The sequence below is a fragment of the Panthera uncia genome, chromosome F1 (genome assembly GCF_023721935.1).
Source record: "Panthera uncia isolate 11264 chromosome F1, Puncia_PCG_1.0, whole genome shotgun sequence".
Lineage (NCBI taxonomy): Eukaryota > Metazoa > Chordata > Mammalia > Carnivora > Felidae > Panthera > Panthera uncia.
The window spans coordinates 52,066,444-52,088,470 of record NC_064813.1 but is presented as its reverse complement, the minus strand read 5'-3'; the positions used below and the strand labels follow the sequence as shown (position 1 = coordinate 52,088,470).

The following is a 22,027-nucleotide window of genomic DNA, read 5'->3' as shown; positions in this document are numbered from 1 at the left end:
GCTTGGAGGCTACTTAGTCAACAGGAAATAAGATCGAGTTTTGAATCAAAATACATTGTCCCAGCCTGGCAATTTGGGCGATCACAAGGGACTGTAAAAGTAATGCAATGCCCACACCATTTAATTCATGGTATGTTTGTAAGATCAAATGAGAAATGTAGGTGCATTTAAATGTTAATTGTGATTATGTTTTGAAATGAAAATTCAAGAGTTTTCTTAATTAGCCAAAATATTATGTTTCATAATATTTTAACATATGCTAATGTATTTAGTTTAGTTTTCTAAGCTTTTGACAATTTCCGGGTCACCAAAACATCTCAATAAGTTCTCCTCTTCTCAAAATTAAACTTTATCTCCATAAAATAAAACAAAATAAACTTTACCTTCAGATCATATGACTCCCAGCCTAACGTTAATTCTCCTTATATAAAGTAGGGTGTGGTTAAATGCACAATCTCTGGATCTGAGCCAACCAGAGATATTTAATATCTCTAAATGTACATTTATCTATAAAATGAGGGAAATAATACTACTTATATCAAGGGGATATTTTAGATATTACAAGATAAGGGGGAATGTTAATTATAAATTATGAATGAAAAATATTTTTCCAGTCTTTTTGACTAAAATGTAATGAGATCTTCAGTTTCATGGCTCATCTGTTTGATGAAGTAAAAATCAGTTACTAAGCTGATCAAAATTAAGATAGCTGGGCACTTTAAGCTCTTTAATGGGTATCATCAGAACATGCATTTTCTAAATATTGTGAATGTTTAAAGTGCTTACAAAATAGTGCAGGATCAGATCTACTTCTTTCAGAAATATGATTGTTGTTGCAAATAATCATTGAGAGAGAGCGCACTGCAAAGTTGTCAAGGCTGGGGAAGAAAATTAAAAACAGAAAACAAATAATAATGTACACTCCTTGTCCTCAAGTAGCTTACAATCAACCATGAACATAAAAATTTCCCAAACATACTGAATTTCTATCACGTATACAATCTTTGCTGTGGTGTGGGCTATAAAGTGATTGGTTAGACTGTTTTAGCCACTAAATAGTAATAAAGTGAGTGAGACTAATAAACTCAGTGGCACTTGCCTAAACTGTGTTCTATGGAATAATCTATGAAGGTGTTCATGATGGTGTGAATAACAGACAAGTTCAGGATCATAACAATAGCAAACATATAGTATTTACAGTGTCTACCTTGTTTTATTATGTAAATAAGACATTGTTTTATTAATCCTTGCAATTCAACTCCATGAAGTTTTTATCCTTATTGTATTGATGAGAAAACTGAGGCACAGAGAGGTTAAGGTATTTGTTCAACAACTAAATAGCTGAATCAGTATTTGAACTCAGGTCTGATGGCTCTTTACCAGTGCACAGACATTTGTTCTATGATTTAGCTAAAATAAACTCTAAATAAAAACATTTCAAGAAGTTGGTAATAAGCCATTTAAGTTAAAAATGTTTAAAGAGCTAACCAGACTCAAATAAGAGAGTGGCAGTTGCCCAAAATATTCAGGACTATCTGATGTGATAAAAAGCTTATCAAAGATTTTAAAAAGTTTTAGTTGACCAAAATGCGTTAACAAACATTTTAGAAACTAAGAAATATTACATAGCCAGTAAACCTATTTTTAATATTTTAATTATAGTCCATGTTTTGGCTTTAATTATCTAGCCCCCAATACTCCCATGAGTATAGCCAACTGCCTTCTCCTGTTGGTGGGAATGCATATTGGTGCAGCCACTGTAGAAAACAGAATAGAGAAAAACATTAAAAATGGAAATACCATATGACCTAGCATTTCCACTACTGGCTATTTACGCACAGAAAATGAAAACGCTAATTCAAAAAGCTGTATGCACCCTAGGTTCATTGTAGGATTATTTACAATAGCAAAGATATGGAAACAACCCAAGAGTCCATCTATAGATTAGTGAATAAAGAAGATGAATGGAGTATTACTCAGCCATGAAAAAGAATAAGACTTTGCCATTTGCAACAACATGGATGAACCTAGGGAGTATAATGCTAAGTGAAATAAGCATGTGGTTTCACCCTTAAGTGGAATTTAAGAAACAAACAAACAGAACTGGTGGTTGCCAGAGGGGAGGTGGGTCAGGGGATAGGTGAAACAGATAAAGGGAATTAAGAGGTACAAACTTCCAGTTACAAAATGAGTAATTCATAGAGATAAAAAGTACGACATAGGGAATATAGCCGATAATATCGTGATAATGTTGCTTGCTGACAGATGATGAGTATACTTATCATGGTGAAAACTGAGTAATATACAGAATTATTAAATCATTGTATTGTATACCTGAGACTAATATAACACTGTATGTTAATGTATATATATGATACAATCAATATATATAGGTATTTCAAATCAATCAAGTTTTTGATCCATCAATATCAGCTTTGTTAACATTCCATATCTATAAAAATATCACCTGCAATTGTTTTGTAAAGTCATGTTACCAAAACATGAGTCAATAGCATAGAGTTTTCACCTAATATTGTAAAGCAAACAAAGTTTACAAAATAATTTATTTAACATATTGAGCTTAATCATTTAAAAATATTATGTATGGATACACCTGTATAGAAGACAGGTGAGATAATCTAGAATAGTGTAAGAATGGATATCTCCAGGTCATGTAATTATGTATGCCTGCTTTCTTTGGTTGGTAATTTTCAAATTTTCTATCATAAACATGTAATACATAAATACATACTTTAAAAAAGGGGTCGTGTTAACTCTATAGAAACTGATTGTTAACATTTGTTTAACATTTCTTTGATAAGCAATACTAAATTCTCAAAATTTTGTCAGTGCCCTAGGTTACATAAGACACAAAAAATAAGATCTCTGCTTTTAAGTAATTTATATTACCATTACTTTGGTGTTATGGGGAAAAGCCACGGTTAGACTTAAATTTAAGATTCAAGTTGGTGTTGAGAGATGAATTACAGTCTTGGAAACAACAGACATGTGAGGCTGTACGTTGCCATTTTGTTAGTCATATAGTTCAGATTGGTTGTTTGACCTTTCTAACCTCAGTTTGCACATCTGCAATATGGGGCATTGAGACAAATAAATGATAAAGTGAATGTACTATAAAGTAGTATTTCAGATCTAACTTGATATCGCTGCTGTGTTAGTACTCTCCAAACAATTAGTCTTTTATGCTAAAAAATTATTCATTTTCAGGTAATTGAGGTTTTATTTGTAAATGGAAAATGTGGGGTGGAACCTAAGAATTATTGAGTCAGAGGGGAAAGATATTTTTCTGCACATCTCACGCTCTACCAACAAGCCCATCTATCCACCCATTCATTCATCCATCCATACATTTTTGTAGGACATCTTCTGTAAAGGAAGCACTCTGCTGGACACTACAGTATCCCCTTAAATACTTTGTTTCTTTAATAACATTCCTCTCAGAATCTGCGTACTTGTTGGAAAATGATTGATCTTGCATTTTTACCTATCCATAAGATCATTTTGAATCAACTATACAGCCAATCTGAATAACATTGATGAACTCCAATATTAAGCAGACCAGAATTAAGATTCTTAGTGAGTTTTTAGCAACATCCCTTGAGGAAAGGAAAGTTGGGAGCTTCCCTGTGATATACTCTGGTCAGAATGCACAGAGTGTTTAGTTTAGGTATAAGGCTTCATATTTTTGAAGATATGTTATCAAATTAGAACACTTCCAAGTCAGGTACCATGGCTAGATAATGGTTGAGGAATCCTGGAAACTGGTTGGAGGAAGCAGCAATGTGTAGCCTGAAATGGGGAACTTCATCGGAGGAGAAGACAACCACTTAATCATGCCTGAAGTTCTGTCCCATGATGGTGGTAGAGGCTTGTTCTCAGGGGTTAGTATGACTAAGACAGGGTCCTAAAGAGTACAGTGTTAGCATGACCAGCACCCATTGCCCATGCTAGTTGCAATTTATAACTGCCACAGCTTAATTAAGCCCTGTTAATTATTTACAGTATGCTGTTTCACTCTCAGAGGTCCTGATGTGGACAAAAGATTATATTCACCCTAAGTGTTGTAGAAGTGATATAATTTTTTTAGTTCTGAATCAGAAGGAGCACACCAACAATAAGAAATGTCCAATAATGTCATGAGGCAACGTGCAAAACAGCTATTTTCCTGTCACTGGAAATGAACACACAGAGGCCTGAATGTCACCTGTCTGGGATGTTTTAGGCAAGAATCCTGTATTTGCTGGTGGCCTTTAAGCTACCTGCACTCCACAGTTAAAACGCTCTTGTTGTATTTTTAGCATTCTACAGTCAAAAGTAAATTCCATGGCATACCTATCGATAACACTTAATTTTTCTAATATATTTTTCTTACTAACATGAAGACTCCATTTTGTATTTCACTGAATTTCTGTGGGCTTTGGCTAATTTCAGAGAACTAGTGAATTCACATAAGTAGTTTTGTATCAGGTTCCTTGTGGGGGATGAATAAGACCAGGAAAGAACTGTTTAAGGATATGACTTAGAGAAAAAAATAAACCCAATCTTTACGAAAACGAATGTACTTACTATTATAAATGGTTTACTTTTGTGCTCACTTAAAAAATTTAATATTTATCATCTAGGATCAGTCACATACTGTAATGTGCTGTTTTGCGGTATAGAATTCAGAGCACCAAGTCCTTATCCTGCCAGTAACGACTTTTTTTTGTGGGGTTTGAGATAAAAGATGCAACCTCTCTGAGCTTCAGACTCTTTATATACTACAAAGAGATAACACCACAATTCTGTAGTGTAATTCTTAGGATTAGAAATAATTATGTTTAAAAAAAAACAACCTGGCACAAAGTATGTGTTCAGAAAGTCAGATTTTATGAGAAACTGTTTTGCAAACATGAAATCTATTTTAATCTACTTGCCACTATTTAATGCTGCTCTATTTGTACATCCTTGTGCTCAAGGTTGACTGTCCATTTGTTAGCACATCTGCATATTCCTCATAATTAATATCTTTTTTTAATGACATATGGTTTACTGACTGGAAATTGAGTCTTGCCTTCTGTTTTCAATTTGTTCATGACTCAACGACTCAATGTATGTGTCTGAACTTTAATTTTCCATTCTGGAAACTAGAATTTAAGTCCTTGCTCATGTATAGCTATTTCAGAAAATGGGAGGAAGTGTGTAATGCAAGGATTTTGAATACATGCCAGGCCGTTCGATCGTGCAGCCAGGATGCATGTAGATAAAAAGGACGTGGTTTCTCTCCTGTTATGTAAACAGGGGAACCTGAATGGGGATGTCAACAATCTAACCTCGAAAGTGGGGGGAGTGGGGGGAGAAGGGGGTAGTATGGGCAAGGCTGGAGCCAGATTCCAAGTGAAGCCAGGAAGAAGCATCATGTAGGCTCGGAATAAGCATGGGCAGAGTTGATGAAGTTCTAGGCCCTGGAATCAGGCTGAGAACACAATTACCCGATTTGAACAATCTGACAGTGCTCCCGTGGCAATGCCCTTTCAAGGCCTGTTCCTTTGAAAGGCAAGGACCTGTACACATTTGGATGTGAGTTTCCGACTTCTGAAACTCTGGAAGCACTAATATGTCTTCTATGCTATTTACACATTCTGTGTTATAGTATTTAAGTCATGTCTTATCTCTCTACTAAATATAAAGTAGATGGTCTAAACCCCTGTTTCTCTCTACCTGCCCTTTCCCCTCCCCCAGCAAAGAATCTTGTGCAGAGTGGCATTTGATGTATATTTTTTAATGTTTATTTATTTTGACAGAGAGAGAGAGAGAGAGAGAGAGAGAGAGAGAGAGGCAGCAATCAGGGGAGGGGCAGAGAGAGAGGGAGAGAGACAATCTTAAGCAGACCTCACACTGTCAGCGCAGAGCCCAGCGTGGGGTTCGATCTCACAAGCCGTGAGATTATGACCTGACCCGAAACCAAGCGTTGGACACAACCACCTGAGCCTCCCAGGTGCCCCTGATATATTTTATTATAGATTTGAGTTTAATACAAAACATAGATTTCTTCTATATTTTAATGCAGTATTTTATTCCAGTATTTTAAATGCACACACATACACACAAAAACACACTGTAACAAGTTAGTAACTGTCCTGAGAAATAGGTGCATATGAGAAGTATATTGAATTCATTTTCTCCCCAAAAGTTTCCTCTTCTGACCACTGCAAACTTGGTAGTCACCAGTCACATGGAAAAAAGAAAAAAGCTTCTGTTTTTGCTTTTTAGAGCTCCCCTCAGAGATCTATAAATTTGTAAGGAGCAAAAGTTTAGGGAATGCTGTTTGTTTTGGGGTTTTTTTTTAGACAGAGAAGAATCCACAAGTGCACATCATTTAAAAGTTTAATAAAATCATACATTTAAAAGATTATAGCATCTAGACTCATCCAACCCGTGATTTAATTTATGGCTTAATGTGTTGTATTCATTTTGCCTTCCAAAAAAGGTTAAATTTGAAATTTTATTTAAAAACTCCCTTCCTTTGGATTTATAGATTGGGGTAGCTGTTTTACCCACTTGCCGTGTAGAATTAGTATTTACTGGACAAGACGTGTTGATTCAGGAGGTTGTCTGTGGAGTGCTTGCCCCGTGAGGGTCATATTAAACTCGAGAGAAGCTTTTCGAGCAACATAGCATCTTGGAGACAATATATCAAGCTGATAGATACACGGCTCTTGTGTTAAGGAACCAGAGGTGGAATTATGGCTATAGTTGCCAGTTATTGCTTTGGTGCTAAGGAGCCTCTACGGAATAGGTCTAGGATAAAAGGGGTTAACCAAAGGGGAAGGAAAGGTTTCCAGAAGTCAGTGTTTCCAGAAGCAGACAAAATGAATAGTTGTATGTAAATAATATAAGATGATCACTCTGTTTGGAAATATTTTGCAATTTTATACAAGCAGAGTATGACCAATTTAATGGGGTGCTTTTTTTGATGTTAACACTCAGAAAAGAACCCAGGATACTATATTACTATTAGGGAGCCTAAGTTTGGGGCAATTCTCCCTTCTTAACAGCATGGTAATGCAGTTTTTAACACAGGAATGGATTTTTGTGTATATATTTAAAGCTCTAATTTTTTCATGTCCATGACTTATCCAAACTGTTTTTTTTTTTTTTTCCGAATTTGGGTTGTTGATGATATTACACTCCTTGACACAGAAAAATTAGATAAGAAAACAGTCAAATTAGGGACATGACTGTGCTACATTGTACACAATTTTGTACTTTACTTATCGCCCATGCTCTCTCAATGTATGTTCGTTTATTATGAATCAGTTAAAAAAACATATAGCAAATAAGAGATAATCAGTGTTAAACCTATTTGTGCTCACTGATAAATTATCAGGTAGTAAGTCTTTATTAGCAGTGGATAATGGGATATGAGGCCCTGGACAACAGTTCTGCATTTCCTAGGCTACTAACTGAGGGAGCAATTTCATACCATTTCATTTCTCTGTTTTGTTTTTGTTTTACTGTTTGTTTATTTTTTGAGAGAGAGAGAGAGAGAGAGAGAGAGCAAGCAGGTGAGGGACAAAGAAAAAGGGAGAGAGAGAATTCTAAGTAGGCTCTGCACCGTCAGTGCAGAGCCCTATGTGGGGCATGATCCCATGAAACCATGAAATCATGACCGGAGAGCCAACACCAAGAGTCAGGTGCTCAACTGACTGAGCCACCCAGGTGCCTCTCGTTTCATCTCTCTTAAAGCATGTGATTCCCTCTCACACATTAGCACTGAGTTGATGCCTTTGCTTTTATTTTGCTCACTGAGAAAATGGAGTCCATCAGAAGAGATCCTTGGTGTTTTTCCATCAATAAATCTACCTCTCTCTCTGAATTGCCTGTCCCTGCATTCGCTTCTGCACAATGGGTGTACCATTCCTGCTCTATTCAACAGCCCTTGTGCCCTGGCTTATCTCTCTGTCTCTCCCAACACAAGGAATTTGCTCTGGCCATTACTCTTCCTTCTGCTACATCATTTCCCCAAATATCTTCTGGATTTTTCTAGTAAGTGTGTATACGCTTTAGCATCTCCCAGTTTTTAGAACACCTTCCTTAATTACATAAGCTTCTTTAAATGCTGCCCTATTTTCTACTCCCCTTTAGAACAAAATCCCTCAGAAGAGTTGCCTGTACTCACTATTTCCTCCTTCTCTGGCCTCTCATTGTCTCCTCAACCATCTCCAGTCATGCTGCCACACCCATCACTGCACACATCTATTCTTGGCAAGGTCACCAAACACCTCCAGTGTTTGGCCAAATGCAAAATATAATTCTCAGTCTCATGCCTTAAACTGTCAGCATGTTTCGCAGAGTTGATCAGTCCTTTTTGATATGCTTTCTTTACTTGACTTGCAGGCTACACCTTCTCTAAGTTGTCCTCCCTCACTGACCACTCCTTTATGCCTCCTTTGTGGTAGAACCTTCCTCCTGACCTCAAAATGTTGGGGGACCTCATGGCTCAGTTCACAGACCTCTTCTTCACTCACTCTACCTACATTCACCTCCTAGGGTATTTCATCAAATCTCAGCTGTTACATACCACACGCCTTCATCCACAACTCTTATCCAAACTCATACCTCCCATTTCTTCCTTGGTGTCCCCACTAGAGATGAATTTATGCCTTTCCCATGTAACATGGATGAAACAGAACTGATACCCCCCCCCCCCCCACCCCCCCCCCCGCCCCATAACTGATTTCTCCCCTCAGCGTTCCTCAGATCAGTAATGGCACCACCATTCACCTGGACAGTTAGGCTAAACACACTGACATCATCTTTCACTCCCTTATTTTCTCTTAGCAAAATACCATCCATACTCAGCAGAATATATCACCACCTCTGCTGCTGTCACTGGAATCCATGCTATTGTCATCTTTTACCTGGATTGCTATAATAGGTGATTCCCTTGTCTACCCTCACCCCCCCATTAGCATAGAGTAGTCTTTATAGGTTCCAAATTATGGCGTGTCCTGTATTAAAACCCTGCAATGGCCTACAAATCCATTTCAAATGAAACCCAAAGTCTTTAGTATGATTTTCAAAGCGTAGAACTAGAAGGCATCTGGAGGGATCTAGACCCTGCCTGTCCCTCCAACCTCTTTTCCTTTCCCTCTCCTTGGCCTATTTCCAGCCACTTTGGTGTCTCCACTGTGCCTTAAACACAACTAGTACTTCCCCCTCTCACTGCCCTTGTGCTTACTGCCCTCTGTGGCTGGGTTGCCCTTCCTCCAGACATTTTCATGGTCACTGAGGTCTCTGCTCAAATGTCACCTAATGACATGTTCTTCCTATGGCTTTCCTATCCAATCTGAATTGTTACTTAACAATAAAATGGCACACTCCCTTTCATTTTCTCTTCCCTTACCCTGCTTTATTTTTCTCTTGAGCTTATCTACCCGGTATGATCTTAGGTACCCATTTGCTTAATGCTTGTTCCCTCTGTTTACATGTAAGTTCCATAGGGTCAAGGGCCATATCTGTTTTACTCGGTGTTATTCCCCCTCCACACAAAGAATACTTTGCACAGAGTAGAGGCTCAATAAATGCTTATTGAATAAATTAGTGGATTATCGATGAACTCGACCCTTACAACAGATTGATGAATCACATCATGTAATTCGTCTTTTCCCATCACTGGCCATTCATTAGCTTCCTAGTTCACAGGCAGGTTCTCCTGAGGGGGAAAGTATATAAAATCACACACTACGTAAGGTTGTGTATAAAAAGAAGTTGAAAATGAACTTTTAATTATTGTAATCCCTTCTCCTTCCTCACCAATGGCTTCTAGTAATCCTTGGCAATTAGAAACTTACATTACAGGGCACTTGGAAGGTTCAGTTGTTCAAACATTCGACTCTTGATCTCAGCTCAGGTCATAATCTCACAGTTCATGGGTTCGAGCCCCGCATCAGGCTCTGTGCCGATGGTGCAGAACCTACTTGGCATTCTGTCTCTCCTTCTCTCTGCCCTTCTGCTGTTTGTGCCTGTGCTCTCTCTCTCTCTCTCCCTCAAAAAGAAATAAATAAACTTTTTTAAAAAGAAGCTTATATTAAAATTAGGATGTTCCTGAAAACTTACAGTATCTTAGCACTTAAATTATGCTAAAGAAAGTTCAGATCAGTCCGATGTCGTCATCATCATCATCATCATCACCACAAAAACAACAACTAACTCATCATTACCAGGACCCAAAACAAGGTGCTTTATTTACATCACTTCTGATTTTCCGAACAATCCTGCAAAGGAAAACTATCCCCATCCCAAAGGTAAGAAACATACGCTGAGAGCCATTAGGTGATTCTTGATTCTCCTGAAGTCACAGAGCTTTGCTTCTGACTAGCTTTGGAACAAATTTTTATATGATAGTTTCATTCAAGTTATACCTGTTGGAAAAATTAATTTAGTAATCAGACTCATCTTGTCATTTTTTTTAAGTCGAATGGACTTTAGTTTCCTTCATTCCTGTTAGACCTCGTAGAACTATTCAAATAGAGTTCCCTGATAGATTATATCAAGCAGACAGGCTGAATTCAGGAAAAATTTGCCAGAGATTCAACCAGACTAGGAAAAGCAACATGTATGCTTCAACTCACCATGTATTTGAATACGGGAAACTGACTGTATAAAGCACATGGGGAAGGAACTTCAGTTTTTATGTTTTCGTTAAGTGAGAATTACACCTGCAATGTGCTATTTTCAGCCAACCGTGTGTACTTAATATTGTAGAAAATACAATTTTAATAAACCATCCTCAAAACACCAAAAAAAAAAAAAAAAAGAAAAGAAAGCCAGTTGTGATCATGAGTAGACGCGGGATTAAGTGGCAATGGGTGATAATCGATGAGAGAAAGAAAAGATCTGGACTCCTTCACTGTTTGATTGCTTGATTGCTGAGGAAAGAGTTAATTTAAAAAGTTACTTTAATATTTGGTTCACTAAGTTCCCTACATGTTTTCAATTAGATAAACAGAAGTACAGGTGGGGATGTGCTGCATGTTCATTTGTCTTGCTGTTTGGGGGCTGGCTTTTCAGGTTGAAATACTAACGTAATTGTGTTGAAATGAACAATAAGGAAGTACAGTAGTTCAGGAATGAAAATGTTAAATTAAATGGACCATGTTTAACATTGTTGTTGATCCTGAGGAACAGTTTTTCCAGTATATGGAGCATTTCGATTCCATCCAACATATGTTCTCCACAGTTTTCTCTGCTCTAATTCATCTGTGTTTTTCGACAGCTCCAGATGGCGTGTTGCCTCCGAGGCTTTCATCTGCCACTCCAACCAGTCTTCAGGTTGTCTGGTCTACACCAGCTCGTAACAACGCTCCCGGCTCTCCCAGATACCAACTCCAGATGAGGCCCGGCCACTCCACCCATGGATATCTAGAGTGAGCCTGTTACTTTGTCTATCCTCCTAACTGTCACCTGGATTATATGTTATGGACATAACTTACTTTACCTTAATTTGTGAATAGGTCAGTTCTCATTCGCAACAAATAAAGGCCACCTTTTAAAAGTTCAAATAAAAGACAAGCAATTCCTTAGGACATAATTATTTGCTCAGCAAAATTATCTATTTTCCATTTATATAGCATTAATATAGGATTTCTTCACCTTTAACTTTTCATGGGCATAGGTATTGCATAAAGCAGACATACACCTGAACTAAAAAAAGAAATGCTATCTGAACTGTAGATACAAAATTATAATAGTCTACAAATTCCACGTGGCAATCAGCCTCAATAGTAGACTAGAATTTTCTCAATACTACTAGAATTTACATCTCATATAAATGCAATATTACAAGCCCTCAGCCAAGTGGCTCCTTATTTTAAGAGAGATCTCCTGTGACAACAGAAAATTGCAGTACTTGCCTGGAATTTGACATTCTCTGAAAATTCCTTGCAGTAAGATTTTACTTGTTTTTATTTCTTTGAATGTCTAAAGCTTCCTAATTAGCATTTCTTTCCTATGTAGGTTATTTTCCAATCCTTCTGCATCGTTAAGCTATGAAGTGAGAGATCTCCAACCGTACACAGAATATGAGTTTCGCTTGGTTGCCTCCAATGGATTTGGCAGTGCGCATAGTTCCTGGATTCTGTTCGTGACCACAGAGGACAGTAAGTGGTCTGAACAATACACAGCCAAATGTCGTCTACATTAGGGACTATTAAATGTCTTCAGTTTTTCCAAAACAGAGAAGTAAGCCTCCCCTGTTTTCTTGACATTTAGTGACAATAATCTTTTCTAGGCCAAGGATAGTCAGACTTCCAGAAAGAAGAAAAATGGGGGCTTGGGGGATTTTGAGGGTGAGGCCTTCAGAAGAAAAACTACTACAGGAAGAAGGAATTCGCAATAACTTATGGCATGGCCCCATTCTATCCTTCAGGGTACATCTAGGTGTCCTACAAGAGGAAAGTTATCATCTTCCACTCAATGTACTCTGCTCTGGAGGAATCCTGACAGGCAGAAGAACATGAAATAGGGGTCTTGCTTCATGAAGATGCTTAAAGTGTCGTTATACCTTTTCCTGGAAACAGATCCCATTATACTTTTAGTCACACCTGAAAGACAGACTTCAGAATAGAGAAATATAATCTGATAACAATGGTTCTGCACTATTACAAAGACTAGATTGGGATTGCCTTATATAATCAATTAAGAGGCTTTCGAGTCTGTCACGAAAGAGTTATGTTTTCATATATAGGTTTTTACTAGGTTATATATAGAAAATAAATATTTGGCTATAATGCTTAGTTTTATATAAATGACCTCTATAGGGGCATATATATATATATATATATATATATGTATATGGAAGTATAATTTTTTTTAGAAAAGTTTGAAATTAAATCAAGCTATATGGAGTGAATGAGGACACTGTATTTTTGAACATTGAGGTTTTTAGGGTTAATCTTGTCAAGTCTTTTAATCAGAGGCTTCTTAGAAGATGTTGCTCTGTTGGCCAATTGCCATTCTGGCTCTATATCCAATGAGGACCCAAGTGACTTTCAAAAGGCTAGATATTAATCAAAAGATATGGTATTTGAAAGAATCTCAATTGTATATTAAGTAGATTCTTTTATTGCTACAATACCCTTAATTATATTATTTTAGTAAGGATAAGACATCAAATGAGATAGAATCAGAACTATTTACCTTCCTTAAAGCTTACTTTATGTTTTTTGAAAAGGCCATGAAGAACAATAATATATAATACTTCATCCATTTCTCCCAATTTGTAATCACTCCCTAGGAGCAGGTTAGGTACTTTACAAGGGCACATCCAGTCCTTTTGGTCTCTCGAGTACCATTTAGTAAATTATCAGCACAGTGCAATAAACGACACCCAAGACCCAGAAAGCATTAAGGCACCACTCAATGCACCTACACCCCTTTTAGGGGAAGCATCACACACACTCTAGGGAACCTGGCAGCCTAGTCACCAGACTGTATGCAGATTTATGAACTAGAGAGCTCACACTCAAAATAGATTTTTAAAGAAACATTATTTTAAAAACAACTGAAAATAGGCTTCCAATCCTCCTTCTTAGATATAGCATACTTGATGGTACTCAATAAAGGTTAACTGAAAGTATTTAATGATTCAGCCCACTGCAGAGAGGATGACTCCATAGAATGCCACATTGGAAGAGAAGAGAAACAGTCCCCTTTTTGGCACCCACAATTTCCATGGCCACAGAGAATGAGCAACACTTGGGTTTCCTCAGGGGTGATTCTCATTGAATAGAAGCCATGATCTTCTATCTACAGGCAAGAAGTTATCACATAAATAAAGTACAAAACATTGCAAAGTACCAACTAGCATAGCATTCTTTGTTGAACAAACTTACTCCTGCCTTAAGTGACCATAAAACAAGTCTACGGACTCTATGTGGTTAGAATTTTCATGCACTGAAGACATTGCCTTCTTTGTGATTTTTAGAACTGGGTTTGAAGGGAATAGTATTAACCCTTCATGTGCCTTAAGAATTGGTAACACATGATTATATAGCAGGTATTAACCCAAGAAACCCAGCCATCATTTTTATTTAAGTCCTTTCCCTGAAACTGATGACTTCTTTCTTCGTATGCCTCATGTGCACACTGCAAAGTCATATATATTATGAAAGAGCCAAAGGCTGGCCCTTTGCCCCTCCAGGTTAAGTTACCAGTGCATGCTTACCCCTGAGACATAATGGCAGTGTACTCTATATTTTGGGTGTCCGTGGAGATGGATGCCATTTCTGAAAGGATGTGCAATTGAGCTGACAAAGAGTGAGTGATTGGCATTGGGCACAAGCAGTTTTTCTGTCAAGGCTTCAAAGCATTGCACACGAAACCACCCATGCTGACAGCTCCATGCGAGAATCGCGCTTCATACTTGATCCTGACCGGCACCTCCCAGATGCCCAAGTGCAATGTCTAATATAAAAACTCTACATACCGTCTTACAGAATAAAACTGAGAAGTCACCTCATGCCCACATTTAAATTTCATACCATCAATATGCACCTTTCTACATCAACCAAAGCCTCAAAAGTTTCTGGTACCAACACAGGTCACCAAGTGCAGTGTTTTTAGTGTGATATGGCAAGACTGTGATTTTCGTCAAGCCTGTGACACTGCTGAAACCAGAAAGAGATACCAAGGCAGGAAATGAACTGCACACAGAGAAACAAATGCTTGAGTGCAAAGAGAAGTTCTCATGGACAGAGAAAAGGGTTGTGAAGAATTTTAATAGATTTTTTTTTCAAATAATTTGTCATTTCTATCAGAGTGCCACCAATATCCAGTTCCATGCATTTTTAAAAATCTAGTGTGCTGATGCCAAATAATAATAATGCACATTTCCTATGAATATTTTAAATCCTGTTAAACGTGTGTTAATAAAAGATGTTTGTTCCAGCCAAGTTGGTCAGTGTAGTGTTCGACTATTTGCAACCAGGTAAATACAAACAACTCATGGTTTTTGGGGTGTGTGTGTGTGTGTGTGTGTGTGTGTGTTGCATGCTGCTGGCAGTCTAAGAACATGGCATGTCTGCAATTTGCAAAAATGCATGAAGATTGTGTTAGACCTGGGGCGCCTGGGTGACTCAGTCATTTAAGTGGCCAGCTTCCACTCAGGTCGTGATCTCACAGTTCATGGGTTCGAGCCCCACATCAGGCTCTGTGCTGACAGCTCAGAGCATGGAGCCTGCTTTGGATTCTGTGTTACCCTCTCTCTCTGCCCCTCCCCCACTTGCGCTCTGTCTCTCTCTCAAAAATATAAACAAACAAACAAATAAATAAATCTTAAAAAAAAAAGATTGTGTTAGACTCGGATACGTGTGATTGCTAACATGAAGACACTTACCTAGCCACTGAAATTTTTGGTATTTTTTAACATGAAATAACCATTGCTCCTGATTGTTTTCTTCCCTTTCCCTTGTGTGTTTACAATGGTTTTCTGTGCAGTATATGCATATAGGAATTGGAGCCGCTGGAAGGGCAAGGTTCCTGCAACCTCAGCATGGGGGCCTGTCCTTTGGCCTACTAAAATCCTGCCCTGTGTAAAATATGAGATGGCCCACTTTTCTTTAAAAATGTAGATTCCCTAGACCATCAAAAGCTGGAAAATCTGTTTCTCACAAAGTTTTTCAGGGAACAAGATTGAAATGTGGAATGTCTTTATTTCAGACATTTGAACAACAAACATGTATGGAATACACAGGCAATTAGATCAACCTACTAAAAATGAGATTGTTTTCTAAAAATTACTTTTCTCCTTCCAAAACAAAACAAAAACCCAAACTGGTTCTAGAGTAGGCCATTTCGTTATCATGTATTTTTAAAAGACTTTAAAAATCTGATTGTTTTATGAAATTTGAAGTTTAAAAACTCCATATCTGTATATATATTTTTAAATGTTGACTTATTTTTGAGAGAGAGGGAGAGAGCATCTGCAGGGAAGAGGCAGAGAGAGGGGTCAGAGGATCCAAAGTGAGCTCTGTGCTGACAGCAGAAAGCCCCATGCAGGGCTTGAACCCACAAACCCTGAGATCATAACTTGACCCGAAGTTGGACGTATAACTGACTGAGCCACCCACATTTATATTTGTAACCACTAATCTAAGAGACATTATTAAATAAAGTTTGTGGGATTCAAGCAGTTTATTTTGTAGATTTACTTACATAATTTTTCATGAGCTCATTATTTTGCTAACAGACAGATTGTTCATGAGGTTGGCCTGGAGTATGCTAATAGATAGGGGTATGTATCTTATCACCTACACAGTGGGATTTTATTTTTTTAATATTAAATATAATTTACTGTCTAATTGGTTTCCTTACAACACCCAGTGTTCATCGCAACAGGTGCCCTCCTCAGTGCCCATCACCCACTTTCCTCTCTCCCCCCCCACCACCCCCATCAACCCTCAGTTTGTTCTCAGCATTCAAGAGTCTCTTATGGTTTTTAAATACTCTGAACACACTTTATTCATTATATTAGACCTTGTTATTTTTCCCACGCTTAAAATACACCTTGAACAAAGAAGGAAGCAATGAGGGTCGTTATCCTAGTACCTGGATTCTGCTTTATTTTTTCTGTCAGCGTTTTTGAGTATCTGATCCCCAGCTCCCTCATTCATCTTTGAGATTCTCACGGCAGTTTACAAAGGAACAGGGGTTTTTCTGGAGTAAGAAAGACATTGCAATGTTACTTGAAATCTGTATTGAACAGAACAAGTTTCTTCCTTGTTTGTTGTCTGGCAAAATCTACTCATTCATCAAGCCTCAGCTCAAATGTCACCTCCTCTGTGAAGTCTTCCTTCCTCATTGCTACCGCAGAATTTTGATTTGTATTGTGCACCATCAACATCTCATTCTGAATTGTAACTTCTCAGGACCTAAGACTCTGTCTCATTTATCTTTGTACCGTAATTTCCCCTTATCTGCCATCTTGCTTTCTTTTATTATGCGTTATTGCTGTTAATCTCTTACCGTGCCTAATGTATAAAGTAAACTATCATAGGTACGTATGTATAGGAAAAACATAGTATGTATAGGGCTCAGAACGATCTGCAGTTTCAGGTATCCATTGGGGGTGCTGCAATGTATCCCCCACAGATAAAGGGGGAAGACTGTATACCCCAGGCCTGGTAGAGGATCTGATATACAGCAGGTGCCCCCAAATTGCCAGGAAGTACTAATTAAAGAGACTTTTATGGAAGCAAATCCGTGAAAATTCAACCAAGCCAATTTTATCTGGGTACCTGCCCTGTCCCAGGGACCGAGAGAGACATCAAAGTTACAAGGATGATTAAGACGCTGTTCTTTCCTTGAGGCATCCATTATCTGACAAGGGGGACACAGAGTAGAGCCATCGTTAGAGTCTACAGAACTGAGGCTTCTATGCAAGCAAGCCCAGAGGCAGAGCGTTGCCCTCAACGTGGGGTGTCAGGAAAGCCTTCCCTGAGGAGAGAATCAGGAGAAGGAATAGGCACTGATTTATATTTGGAATTCACTTAAATATTAAATTTCAAATTTATTTCCTCACAATTGGCCCAGAAGAAGGCAGAAGCCGTAATTGCCGTTGGAGGTGTCCACTGACACGTGAGACTGGGGGGATGGCTTGCATAGTGTGCTGCCAGTGTTTCAGCCTCAGTGGGAGATGATAGGGGTATGTATGAGGATGAGAGGTGGGTGAGGATGAGAGGCAGGTGGAAGAGAAGGAAATCCCAAAAGCAATCTTCATTCTTTCCCTTGGTCGGAGGCAGCCTGCTGGCTGTCCCTTTGATTCAACACTGACTGTCTTCACTAGGATAATGAATGTTCTAATTCGAGAGGCGTCTCCTAGCCCCAAATCACGTCTATTTCAAAATGAGGCGGGGAGGGATATACAGGGAGAGAGTTCCAGAAGAAAAACACTTTTTCTTATTCTAGAAACCTGTAATGAGAGTGAGCTCTCTGAGTCTTGTGACAGGGAGAAGTAAAACTGTGGCATAAATTTGGATTCATTAATGAAGATAATTCTAGAGCAGGATTTTCTAGATCATTGAGTAAATGTGTTTGTTCTCTTAGGAGTATTTAAATTTTAAAATCTATCTGACACGGCGAACATCTTTTTATTAGTGTGTTTTGGAACTTAAAGTCTCAATCTATACCTTAAAAACCTTCTATATGAGAGAAAATAGCATTTGAAAGTTAGGGTGGAGCATATTCACATCAGTAGATTTTATTTTAACGAAGAAATACGAACTATGGGTTTCAGTAGTGTTGCACAATTATTTTGCTTTCTCCATTCTAACTAGGCTTCATAATTGCTTTAAATATTAACTGACACATTTATCCTTTCCACCAGCGATTACAGGTATCTATTTTATCGAGAAGATCCATGATGTAAGATAATTTTTTTAGTATTTATTTATTTTGAGAGAGAGAGAGAGAGAGAGAGAGAGCGAGAGAGCGAACACAAGTTGGGGAGGGGCAGAGAGGGAGGGAGACAGAGAATTTCATGCAGGCTCAGCCCTGTCAGCACAGAGTTCAATGCGGGGCTTGAGCCCAGGAGCTGTGAGATCATGACCTGAGCCGAAACCAAGGGTCAGACACTTAACCAGCTGAGCCAGCCAGGTGCCCCAGAAAGTAAATTATTTAATCTGCTGATTAGGAGAGCAAAATGGTTCTGTATCCATGTCACTACATACTTTGTTTTCCGTTGCATGGATTCCATCCCCCTACATTCTTGTATTTCCAGAATTAATAAAAGCAAATATTAATTATTATGTTTACATTCTTATTTTAATATCCTAAGAACCCAAGTTAAAGCAACCAATAGAAACTCCTTTGAAAGGATGGACTGATTAATGAAAAATCTATCCACCCAGCCTCAATTTCCTCCCTGAGCTCTTGGCTCTCTTTTGGGTACGTAAGGCATACTGTTCTTCCAAATCTGGAACCTCCAATTCTTTTAGGACTTTTTTTTCTGCTTTCATACATTCTCACATCGACACTTTTGATTTTCTGTCCCAAACTTTCAAAGAAGAATTCAAAGCCATTCACTCCAAAACATGCCCCAGTTCAGAAATCAAAACATTCTTCCTAAGCTACACTCCCTCCACTCTCTCATGGGAGAGATGGAGAAAAAGAGTTTCCCAGTACTGGTTCTCCTCCTTACAGACTATCAAATGGTATTCTTTCAATTTCACCAAGCTTTCTTAAACAATTCCTATGCTTCACTGCCCACTTCCTATTTTATCAGTTGTCAAGAAGCTGCATGTTCATTTTTGTGCAAAATAAGAGTAACCCGTTTTTAATATTTGTTTTGGGATACAACTCTCGTGCCCTTTATCATTACAAGATTAATATTTCTTTATTTTATTGGTCCTATTACATTTAAGTCTTATGATGAGCTGTCAAGAATCCCTTGGGAAAGTAGTTGGGGTATAAATAATGAATTGATAAAAGAATTCATGATTAAAGAGAAGCTGGAATCCATCACTCTTCTGCTAACGTATCAGGAGTGAATGTCAAAAGGCTACATTAACAATTAGCTTCCAACGTATTGCTTTATATAATCATACATCCATATATTTTGCTACCTTGCGTGTTAATTCATGGGCAAATTTGGGGGATATTCTTGTGTGGAGTTAATATTACTGAAAAGAGCTTTTAAACTGAGTTTTTAACTAGAAGTTGCTTCACTAGGGCAATAATGAGAACAGAACAGGAAAACCGAGCGCTCCGTGGGTAACGCTAATAGCGAACGAGCGTAGGAGGCCCATGGAAACCACTGGAAGTTATATACACACCGAAAGCGTGAGTCATTCAGACCATTTATTCCTACGCACACACACATCCACATGCGCGTGCATGTGCGCCCACACCCTTCCCAGTTCGCACACCTGACTATGAAAATAAATAAGCAGACCCCTCTGTTAACAATTTTATGGCTCTATTTTAGGCTGCGTCTGAACTTTTGAAGCTGATGAGCAAAATAGTTTCCCATAAAAGATAATTTCATTTGCCAAAATGAAACTACTCTCTGTTATTAATGCTGTAATGAAATGGCCTGAAACATGAATCAGTGATCTGAACAGAAAGGATGCTCCCGTTCCCACCTCCGGCGGGGGTGGGGGGAGTTCTCTAAACAATTACACCCACGGAGAGGGCTGTACAGTTGTATTTTCATCACTGGCCAGTTGAGCTGTGTGGCTGTCATACTTCCCAGTCTCCCCTCCAGTGACAGCCACATTGACAACATGTTATACTCCACATTGATTTTACAGTTAAGGAGCTGATTGTGATATATAGGGATTTTAAGAATTCAGCTGAGAGGCTGACTTTTGCCTTTTATCATTCCATTAAAATTTTATAACCATCTTTTTCATGTCATTTCATCCATGAATTCTTACTTTAGAAAGTGATAGCTACTGCTGTGAGCATAACTTTCCTCATGTTCAGAGCTTTTTATTGTATTAGCAAACTACCCCAATTACAGTTATTACTCATGTTTTACATAATTGTGGTGACCCTTTCCACCATGCAGTAGCATGCCAGTTGATTTGTATATAGAATTAGATGATTCGGCTTATCATTTGAAAGCACTAAATTGGAAGAGTGCCGGGAGTCAGGTTTTAACACTTCCCCGGCCAAAGGAGCTAATGAGGCTGCTTTCAGGTTCCTCTCCTGAATCACACAAGTTTAAGGACCCTTCGTGCAACAAGAGCAGGGAGCCTACTCAGCTAGAGCGGGAAGCTAATAAAATGTATGCTGGCTTTTAAGGGGAAAAAAAATCATGAAATTGAAATTGAACATCTCGTCTTTCCCAAGATAAGAGATCATCTTTAAGGAAAGCTCGTGCTCTGTGAGGGCTTAAAGTGCCAGTTCATCTCATTACCGTAGATGTTTCACCTATAAAACTATCATCCGATTCGGGAGAAATAAAAGGCTTATCCCCATCATAACAGAGAACAAACTGTGTCATTGCTGCTCCTTTTTCCTGAAGAAGCTCACAGTTTGATAGTGTACAAATGAGACAATTAATTAAGCAAGACCCTGCTGAAAACTCGAATGGAAATGATTCTGATTCTTAAATGTATATTATTCTTTTTTAGAGGGTGGTGGTGACATAGGGTAAGACAATAAAGGCTTCAATCTCTGCCACTGATTTTATGGACCCTGATCTCAGAGGATCTGGTGTTCCAAAACGACATTGGCATCTATCTTGTGAGACTCACGCTTGTTTCTTCTTAGCTAAATCTGGATGGCCAGCATGAATAAAAAAAGGATCCGTATCCCTGTTTTCATATAGTAATTGGGGCTGCTACTGTGTATCAGAGATCAAAAGTAAGAAAGGTCACAGTGGTTTTAAGAAAGCTTTAAAGAGAAAGTTGACAACAGACTAACACGGAAAATGCGATCCATATCAAAATCACTGTACTTTCAGGATTTTTCTCCTCAAATCGGGTGCATTACCAAATGGTCAGAAACGGCTTGACTTCAGGGTTAGCACATGGTACAACGTCTTTCCTCTCAAAAAAGTAATTATGACCCTAGCATCAGTCCGGTTGGTGACAACTACGTGGATCGTGTTGTGCGAAAGTGCGTTCCTATGGACGCTCACATGACCAGCTATTACTGTAGTCGCTGACTGTAAGAAATGGTTGCATTTCACATTTAAACCTTGGGTGTAACACTGAATCACGTCCACACACTCACATAATCAACGCTGTTTTAAACAATTACTAAATCCAAGTATATCTTCTCTAAAGATTTTCAATAAAATCTAATGTTCACAGAAAAATCTCATAAATGTCAAAATTGCTGTGGGCAGAAAAGGGGGATATAGTATTTTCTTGATCTGTTGTAGCAATTTATAGATTTCAGGCCGTGGTTTATAAGAATGCTAAATGTTCTGGAATTACAGCTGTTACTGATCAGTGATTGAGCCAGATTTGTGTTATTGCACCATGTTCTTGCTTGTACCTAGAGAGCAGTAAAG

General features: G+C 38.3%; 1 protein-coding gene across 1 annotated transcript in view; it reads left to right on the top strand.

Annotated features, from left to right (window-relative positions):
* Nucleotides 1-22,027, top strand: part of USH2A (usherin) — a 733,950-nt gene that overhangs the window by 462,289 nt on the left and 249,634 nt on the right. Inside the window, exons 38-39 of the mRNA XM_049634559.1 lie at nt 11,282-11,432; nt 12,022-12,164. Of these exons, the coding sequence (XP_049490516.1) occupies nt 11,282-11,432; nt 12,022-12,164 (294 nt within the window). The remainder of the gene's footprint in view (nt 1-11,281; nt 11,433-12,021; nt 12,165-22,027) is intronic.